The sequence below is a fragment of the Brassica napus genome, unplaced genomic scaffold (assembly GCF_020379485.1).
Source record: "Brassica napus cultivar Da-Ae unplaced genomic scaffold, Da-Ae ScsIHWf_2680;HRSCAF=3438, whole genome shotgun sequence".
Lineage (NCBI taxonomy): Eukaryota > Viridiplantae > Streptophyta > Magnoliopsida > Brassicales > Brassicaceae > Brassica > Brassica napus.
In genome coordinates, this window is record NW_026015968.1 from 86,939 (window position 1) to 95,636 (window position 8,698).

The window sequence follows — 8,698 nt, forward strand, 5'->3', positions numbered from 1 at the left end:
AATTCAGGGGAATAGATAAATATAATTCATGAAAATTGATCTTTCGGTATAACCCCTAGAATTAACATATACTCCAGATCGAGCCAAAGTTTTTACTTTGTAAAACTTTCCAACAGAAACTGTGACCTCCACAATGGAATTGCCCTGGAAACATGAACATTTACAAAGACAGCGAGTTAATTAAATTCATATCAAAATTCCTTAACGCAGACTTACACTACAAGAAAGCAGTCGAATTCCGACGGAGAAAATTTGTTACAAACATTCTTGTTATTAATATATGTTTTTGTTCTAAAATATTTTTTTAAGATAACAACTATTATATTATCCATGAATTATTGTAAAAAAAATCTGAAAAGCAAACAAATATGCAAATTCTTATGTAAAGTTTAACAATGATCACATCAAGTAAGGAAAATAGTTACGTAACTGAGAAAAATTACATCATGTCATCATTATAAGATGTAAAGTTGATTCACAAAGCATGCATGGCGTAGTGTAAAAATCCTCACGAACCTCGATGAGCCAAGATATTTGGAATAGATAATTAATTCAACCTAAAGATTCTCTGCGAATCCAATGATTGGTAAATCAAGGTCTAGGAAAGAACTATTGAGGAAGAAGATTTCTTTCTAAGAGCAGAGATTCATTGATGGATGTTGAAGATGATGATGGTGCTTGAAACATTTAGGATTTGAGAAAAATTTGTATTTGAATGATACTGCTCGGATGAGCTAAACCTTTACAAATAGTGTTTGTAAAAACTGACTCTTAACCAACACGGTAGTGTAATGAACCAACCCGGAATAGATAGTAGAATTCTTGTAACTAGTCTGATGTGATTTACATTTATAAATTATATATAATATTTAAATAATATATAGTGAGTTTATAAGAAGAATAAAAATAATTCGTTAAGAAGTTTGCGTAAAGCTTATATTGGTGACCAAATATTGCACTAATTCAGCTGAGCATCCGCAAAAAAAAAAATTGTTCTCATTACGTTTTCATTGAAAATCTTAGATATATATACATAAAAAATTTGATAGTTCTTCATTGACACTGATATCTTTTAAGTTTTAAGTGATTTTCGTTTTATCCAATTTATACATTTTAAATATTTAAGTCCTTATATTCTCACAAACATAATTTTGATAAGTTGACACCAAATAGCTTCAGATGATTGGGCTGTATATCATAAGACCAACTACATATAGTATTTGTTTCACATTAATAACATAAATTTCTCCATACATGTGAGAATATGATAATGTTTATTTCTATGATATCAAGTGTGTAAATTTTGAAGGTAAATACACATTGACTTAAAAGATTTACAAATGGTGAAAATGTAACAATATCATACTAAATTGATTCAACATACGTTTGCGGAGTCACAAGAATTGTGTTGAGTAGTAATTAGTAATGTATGTAAGTGTCAAGGAGAGAGAGGAAAGAGTGGCAAACGGCTTGAGATAGGAGAGAGTGGAAACGGACTTGAGAGAGGAAAGAGTGGCAAACGGCTTGAGAGAGGAGAGAGTGGAAACGGGCTTGAGAGAGGAGAGCCAGGAAAGAGTGGCAAACAGCTTGAGAGAGGAGAGAGTGGAAATGGAAAGCGGCGAAGAGGAAAGCGTGATAGTCTAAATATTTTTACAAATTAGGTTTTGTCTACTGTCTTAAAAGATGTTCAACTACATTTACAATGACCAGTTTTATATAGGGCCAGACTTTGGTCATCTTATCTTCTCAGTCTCTAAGCCAAGGATAAGGTTTCACTCAAACTTTAAGTTGTCATGAGCAAAGCACGTGAGTCTGAGTCTTTGGTTATATCAAGCAAGGTCAAAAGAGTCTTTGGCCAAGGGTAGTAGAAAAGAGGAAAAAAGTTTCCTAGCTACTCTAAGTTTACACTAATATGGTGGAAACCATCCAGTGTATGAGAACGTGTCAACAACTACACGAAGTTTATGTTAATATATGTCACATATACGAAGTAAATAATAATATGGTGGCAACATCACAATCGGGTTTAATTGATTTTAAGCTAAGTTAATGGGATCAATCCGTAATTTACTAAACTTAATAAACTTAATGATTTATTAAGTTTAATAAACTTAATTGATTTTATTAATAAACTTAGTAATTTAATAAACTTAATAATTTATTATACTTAATAAATTTATTAAACTTAATAAATTTAATAATTTAATAAACTTAATAAACTTAAACTTAATAAACTTAATGGTTTATTATGTTTAATAAACTTAATTGCTTTTATTAATAAACTTAGTAATTTAATAAACTTTAACTTAATAAACTTAATGATTTATTATACTTAATAAATTTCATAAACTTAATAATTTAATAAACTTAATAAACTTAAACTTAATAAACTTAATAAATTTATCAAACTTAATAAACTCAATAAATTTATTAAAATTAATAAATTTAATATATTTATGAAATGCTTAAGTTTATTAATAAATGATTAAGTTTAATAAGTTTATTAATAAATTATTACGTTTATTAATATTAATTTTATTAAGTTTAATAAATTTATTAATTTTATAAGTTTAATTAATTTATTAATTTTTATAAGTTTAATAAATTTATTAAGTTTATTAAGTAAGTTTATAAATTATTAAGTTTATTTACAAAATTATTAAATTTATTAAACTTAATAAATCATTAAGTTTATTAAGTTTAGTAAATTACGGATTGATCCTATTAACTTAGTTTAAAATCAATTAAACTCGATTGTTATGTTGCTACCATATTATTATTTCCTTTGTGCATGTGATATGTATTAACATAAATTTTGTGTAGTTGTTGACACGTTCTCATACACTGGATGGTTTCCACCATATTATATCTGATGGTTTCCAACATATTATAAGAAACTTTTTTCCTAGAAAATATCTGATTATCATCAGATCTCCATCGTCATCTTCAACGTAACGAGACGTAAGGTCTGTAACAGAATCTGAGAAGAGAGCTGAGAAAGCTCAAGACGGTGAGCGAGAGCTCGATCCGGAGTGAGAGAGTCAAGGCTGAGTGAGAGAGCTCGCGACTGAGAGAGAGAGGCAGAGAGAGAGAGCTCGCGACAGAGTGTTGGAGCTGGTGAGAGAGAGAAGGAGATTCTCTGTGTATCTAGGCTCAGCTTCTTGTATCTTCTTCCTTTATTCCATTTGTATCTCGTGGTGATTGTAACCGAGAGAGAGGAAGAACTCCGGTGATTGTACTCTTCTCAGTTTCACCTATTGGAAAGGTTGAGAGACATAATTCTCTATCCGGTGAGTATAGCAGCTTCTCCACATCGGAGGAGTGCGGTGAACACCGGATTAAAAAAAAACTCTCGTGTCGTTTACTTTCTGGCTTGATTCGATTCCACACTAAGATTGATTTGCTTGCAATTAGAATGCGATTTGAGCTACATTGAAGCTTGTAGGAAACCGATAGAATCCTCAACACACAATGGAATGTTTCCGTGTATCTCCTTCGATTCCAAAAGTCTCTTTCCTCTCCAACTCAAGAAACTCAACTTCTCAACGATTCATCCCCAGCTGCAGAGAGAGAAGAAACAGAGAAGATCCACTCTCCAGCTCTTCACCATACTCTATTCTCGGCGTGGAGCCAAACTGCTCATCTCTCGAGCTCAAGGCAGCTTTCCGCGCCAAAGTATGAATCCAAGAATCAAAGATCTCTGCTTTTCTTTTTTTGTGTTGACTTACTTTGAGCTTTGTAAAGGTGAAACAGTACCATCCTGATGTAAACAGAGAAGGAAGCAGCTCTGATGTTATGATCCGTCGTATAATCCATGCTTACGAGGTACTCTACTAAAACCTTATTCTACATTTTTGAAAAGAGGTGATTTCACTAATGGTTGTCATTTGCAGATGTTGACAAACTCTAGCAGAGCAGAGATCATTGAAGGGTACACTCATGATACACTTTCAGTAGATTCTCTTAATACACAATAGTAAAGTAATGTTTTTTTTCCTGTGGATTGCATTGGTAGAGAATGCTTGGACCCTTTTGACCATCCAGAGTGTGAGGCACTTGATGTGTTTGTGAACGAGGTCATTTTAAATATTTAAGTCCTTATATTCTCACAAACATAATTTTGATAAGTTGACACCAAATAGCTTCAGATGAAAAAAAAAAAAAAATAGCTTCAGATGATTGGGCTGTATATCATAAGACCAACTACATATAGTATTGGTTTCACATTAATAACATAAATTTTTCCATACATGTGAGAATTATGATAATGTTTATTTCTATGATATTAAGTGTGTAAATTTTGAAGGTAAATACACATTGACTTAAAAGATCTACAAATGGTGAAAATGTAACAATATCATACTAAATTGATTCAACATACGTTTGCGGAATCACAAGAATTGTGTTGAGATGACAAAACATATAACTATCAACTAGTTTAACAAATAGTAATTAGTAATGTATGTAAGTGTCAATTTATCCTAGTATTTTTAATGGTCTACTTCTATGAAAGTTTTATATATAAATGAAAACCAAAAGAATGAGCATTAGGACTTTCCAAAACTCTATGCTTTGTTGATTAGACCTCATCTACTAGATCAAAAGGTCAATGTTCTAATTAAAAGCGTAAACTCGTATAGATATTTTGCCAACAGACCAATTTAACAATCTCACTGCTACCAGCTAGAAAGAAAAAAGAAGTGGTGATAATGGATACATTATACAAGTGATACACAACGAGAAGAAAATAAGATACAGTACACCTTAGTGTTCTTTTTTTTTTTTCCAAGTGAGAGTTGAGAAATGATGTAAAATGATAGTAAAGTTTCAAACTTTATAAAACATTTGGGTCAATAACTTCATTTCATCAGGCTATTTAGTTAGAAACCATACTTTCAGTCTCCTTCACGAACCCATCACCGGTCCAATCTTTATCAGATTTCAAGCCTTTCCTCTCGGCTTTTCTCTGCTCAATAGCTTCTTTCTGTCTCCTGACTAAGTCTGTGTGTGTTGTAAAGTACTGAAGCGAATGTCTGCGCCGAGACGACGACAAGTGAGCAAGGAAGCAAGTAAGCAACAACAAGAATAATAATAAAAACATAAGAAAAATAAGTTGCACATACCCTCTGAAGTCTTCTATCGTCGAGAAGTTGTGTTGTTTCATGAAATCTTGAAGCTCAGCGCATAGGGTTTTCACATGACCATAGCCATGCACCATCACACCGGTGCATACCTTCCAACCAAAAGTAATTACTCAGTTTCTCAAGGAGTAGAGTCTAAAAGAAAAAAGTGAGGGTAGTGTTGAGTTTAGTCACCTGAACAGTATTTGATCCTAGTAGAATGAATTCAGCTGCGTCATATCCAGTTTCAACACCTCCAATACCGGAAAGCGAGTAATCTTTCCCACCAAACTCAGACTTCATCATCTGAGCAATGTTCATAACTTTCGAAAGCGCGATTGGGCGAACAGCCTTATAAGAGTAACCTCCTGGAGTTGAGTAACTGCACATAACAGTAACAACATTAGCAAAACTCTCAGTCAACCCATTACAAGAATTGCTAAACTTTTGACATCATAAGAATGCAAACACTAACCCTTCCACACATGGCTCAGGATGCAGTGTCTTCAGATCAATTCCCATCACACTCATGATTGTATTGATGGCTGCAATCCCTTCACATCCTGATTTTAGAGATACCCTAGCCGGCTATTTAAAAAAGAAAATAAGAAAACAGAACATGGTTGATAAAAAATGACTAATCTATTTACTAGGCAAAGAAGTATAGTGACACACCTCAGTAATGTCAGTGATATTAGGAGTCATCTTAGCCCAAACAGGAACAGTAGCTTTAGCATTAATCCAACCGCAAACCTCCTCCAGAAGTGCACAGTCTTGTCCCACAGCTGCTCCCATTCTACGCTCTGGCATACCATGAGGACACGAGAAGTTGATCTCTAAAGCATCCTACACAATACAATCAATCCAGAATCAGTCTCTTCAACATATTAGTTAAGAATCTGTGTGTTGGGGGAAAACTCAAAAACTCACAACACCGGTTTGCTCAACACGGTCAATGAGCTCTTCCCAGCCGGTTTTGCTGTATTCCTCCATGATGGAAGCGATGAGGATCCGGTCAGGGTACTCTTGTTTCAGCTGCTTAAACTCTTTGAGCATGGTTTCGAGAGGTCGGTCACTGATGAGTTCTATGTTCTGCCACCCGATCACATCTGTTTTGGCTGAGCCGTTGGATCCGGTCTTTAGCCTTGCGTATCGAGGTGTTACGTTGATGACTTTGGATGCATCTAGTGACACCTAAACACCATCCAATCACAATCCTCTGATTAAAAATGATTACTTCTGAAACTATACAGTTCAAGAATTGATATCTAGTCAACGATAAGCAGGAAACAGATTCGAAAGCTTACGGTTTTGGCGATGACGGCTCCCCAGCCTTCATCGAAGGCTCTCTTCATGACGGTGTAGTTGGTACCGGGTGGACCCGACCCGATCACGAACGGATTCGGCATTTTCAGGCCGTTTACGGTGACACTCAGATCAGGCTCGGAGTCTGCTGCGGCGGATGAAGAAGAGGAGATCTTGAGACCGACTCTGTTCGGAGGTAGAAAAGTCCGGCGAGAGGAGTGATCGAAGTCCGGTGATAAGGTGGTTTTAGAAGAGAGTCCAGAGAAGCGAGTCAAGGCGGAACTCATGGATGCCATCGATGAGTTCTGACAGACGATAGAAACGAATTCGAGAGAGGTATAAGAAGATAACAAGCGACCAAAGTGGAGATCAAATCGAACAAAGGTGGGAAGAGAAGTGTGTTCTAATAATAATTGGTCGGTTCCAACTTCTCTTTCCCCATGTGGAAATAATTGAAGTTAATTAATTAATTAATTGAGACAAATAATGTAGTAATCCCATGTTCCGTAAGATATAGAAAGGCGTATTAATCTAGTTTAATTGTTCGCAATTAACGTAATAAACGATTCATTTCTGTATATTATTCCCTTTTCTTTCATCAACCGAGTGGATAAAACTTAAGAAGAAAGATGGATAGAGACTTCGTTGAATGCGCCGAATAAAGATCTGCGTACGTTGCGAACACGTAACGGAATCCAACGTGAGCTGAGCTCAAGGTTGTGGTGGCAGAGTTTATGGGCCCAGATAGAATATCTAATGGACTAGTGGACCCAATATAGCCCATATGCCACAATCAGACAAAACGTGAGGAGTAATCCAACACGTGTAAGTGGGAATGGACACAACTCACAAGAGCTAGTTGGGTGGCTCTCATCGTTTCCATTCCTTTGTTAATTTGACTATCTTTTTCTCGTTAAGTTTGCATAGAGTTAATCAGACAAAATGTGAAGAGTAATCCAACACGTAAGTGAAATTGGAAATGGACACAGGAGCCAGTTGGTGGCTCTCATCGTTGGCTTCCTTTGCATTATTTGACTCTTCTCGTTTAGTTTGCCTAGAAATGAGGCTTAAAGACCAGTAAAAAGGTTAAAAGTTTATAGTTGAAATCAATATACTCCTCTAGAATTGTCTACCAAACGTGAGAAAATTGTCCAAGCTTAGACCAAATTACTATACCGAATCACCCCCACAAATTTAAAACAAGCTTGTGACATCTTCAACTTATGAGCTCTAAATAACTACAAAATTTTCGAACTATCCAGATCTTGTTAAAAAAAATTGACATGGATGGACTGTTATGAGAATATCTGCATTGTCCATCCAAGGACATACAATGACCACGACATCGTATATTTTTTTTTCATGGTCACAAAAAATGCAAGAGAATAAAAATAAAAATAATAACCTGAAGTATTTCATTTTTATAATATAAATAATCGAATCAGACTCGCATTATTGTCAAAGACCAAACCAAAAAAAGTCTAAATCCAACTATAATATAGATAGCTCGCCATCCTCGAACTTTCTCTACCTACCTGCTGTATCGTTGATCTCTTTCTAGAGTTTATTCTTATCTCTTCTCTCCGACCAAAAGTTTGTGTTTCAACTCTCGAAAATAAGACATGGGACGCCGCCGCGACCGCGAGTTTGATCCGATCTTCCGTCTTACCGCGTAAAGCTTCCGACAACGGTGCTGGATCTATGTTCCTCACGGCCAGTGGCCCTGGGTTCACGCGTTCTGGTCCTGGACGTCAACTTCGTTTCAGGGTACGTCTCCAATCTTTCCTCTCGATCATACGATTCACCTAATCAAATAATCAAAAATTCGATTTGTGTTTAGTGGCCAAAAAAAAATCGAAACTTTCATACGAAATGGAGAATTTTAATTAGTTTTTTTTATATGTTTGGCAGCAAAACGCGTTTGCTAGATTCTCGAGACCGTTGCAAAGCTCAACAGCTCGGAGAAGCTTTGTGTTAAAGCTTCAGCATCTAATGATGATGCTTCCTCTCTGCTGCTAAACCAATCGCGCCGCTTCAGCTGGAGTCTCCTGCTGGTCAGTTTCTTTCTCAGATTCTGGTGACTCATCCTCATCTCGTCCCTGCCGCTGTTGAACAGCAGCTTGAGCAGCTCCAGACTGATCGTGACTCCGAGGGACAGAACAAAGATGCTTCGTCCGTACCTGGAACCGACATCGTTCTCTACAGGGTTATACCCTTCACTCTTGATCTTGATCTTGTAGCCTTGAAGTAATAAGTGATAGAACATTGTTTGT

The 8,698-nt window shown here is 35.7% G+C and overlaps 3 protein-coding genes across 3 annotated transcripts; 2 read left to right on the plus strand and 1 right to left on the minus strand.

The window, feature by feature from the left end:
• Positions 1-2,869: 2,869 nt before the first annotated feature.
• Positions 2,870-4,127, plus strand: LOC106345298 (chaperone protein dnaJ A6, chloroplastic-like). The gene is made up of 4 exons (XM_013784521.3): positions 2,870-3,675; positions 3,745-3,825; positions 3,894-3,931; positions 4,016-4,127. The coding sequence occupies exons 1-4, from the start codon at positions 3,472-3,474 to the stop codon at positions 4,092-4,094; spliced, it is 402 nt and encodes a 133-aa protein (XP_013639975.2). The 5' UTR covers positions 2,870-3,471; the 3' UTR covers positions 4,095-4,127.
• A 557-nt stretch (positions 4,128-4,684) lies between these two features.
• LOC106452022 (dihydropyrimidine dehydrogenase (NADP(+)), chloroplastic-like) lies at positions 4,685-6,857 on the minus strand. Its single transcript, XM_048773849.1, has 7 exons — positions 6,428-6,857; positions 6,051-6,314; positions 5,796-5,966; positions 5,596-5,708; positions 5,316-5,502; positions 5,124-5,233; positions 4,685-5,033 (listed from the first exon to the last, which is right to left on the minus strand). Exons 1-7 carry the CDS (start codon positions 6,719-6,721, stop codon positions 4,877-4,879), a joined length of 1,296 nt encoding a protein of 431 aa, XP_048629806.1. The 5' UTR covers positions 6,722-6,857; the 3' UTR covers positions 4,685-4,876.
• Positions 6,858-7,712: 855 nt separating this feature from the next.
• Positions 7,713-8,629, plus strand: LOC125601889. Its single transcript, XM_048773850.1, has 3 exons — positions 7,713-7,772; positions 7,932-8,192; positions 8,337-8,629. The coding sequence occupies exons 1-3, from the start codon at positions 7,713-7,715 to the stop codon at positions 8,442-8,444; spliced, it is 429 nt and encodes a 142-aa protein (XP_048629807.1). The 3' UTR covers positions 8,445-8,629.
• Positions 8,630-8,698: the final 69 nt, after the last annotated feature.

Bases quoted from the DNA above. Each gene is read 5' to 3' on its own strand.
- LOC106345298 (XM_013784521.3), top strand. From the start codon at position 3,472: ATGGAATGTTTCCGTGTATCTCCTTCGATTCCAAAAGTCTCTTTCCTC. The intron at 3,826-3,893 runs GTACTCTACTAA...TGTCATTTGCAG, and splicing joins GTATAATCCATGCTTACGAG to ATGTTGACAAACTCTAGCAG. The intron at 3,932-4,015 runs GTACACTCATGA...TTGCATTGGTAG, and splicing joins AGAGCAGAGATCATTGAAGG to AGAATGCTTGGACCCTTTTG.
- LOC106452022 (XM_048773849.1), bottom strand. From the start codon at position 6,721: ATGGCATCCATGAGTTCCGCCTTGACTCGCTTCTCTGGACTCTCTTCT. The intron at 5,709-5,795 runs GTGTGTCACTAT...TTTTTTAAATAG, and splicing joins ATATCACTGACATTACTGAG to CCGGCTAGGGTATCTCTAAA. The intron at 5,234-5,315 runs GTGACTAAACTC...TTTGGTTGGAAG, and splicing joins TAGGATCAAATACTGTTCAG to GTATGCACCGGTGTGATGGT.
- LOC125601889 (XM_048773850.1), top strand. From the start codon at position 7,713: ATGGACTGTTATGAGAATATCTGCATTGTCCATCCAAGGACATACAAT. The intron at 7,773-7,931 runs GTATATTTTTTT...TAATATAGATAG, and splicing joins CATACAATGACCACGACATC to CTCGCCATCCTCGAACTTTC. The intron at 8,193-8,336 runs GTACGTCTCCAA...TATGTTTGGCAG, and splicing joins GACGTCAACTTCGTTTCAGG to CAAAACGCGTTTGCTAGATT.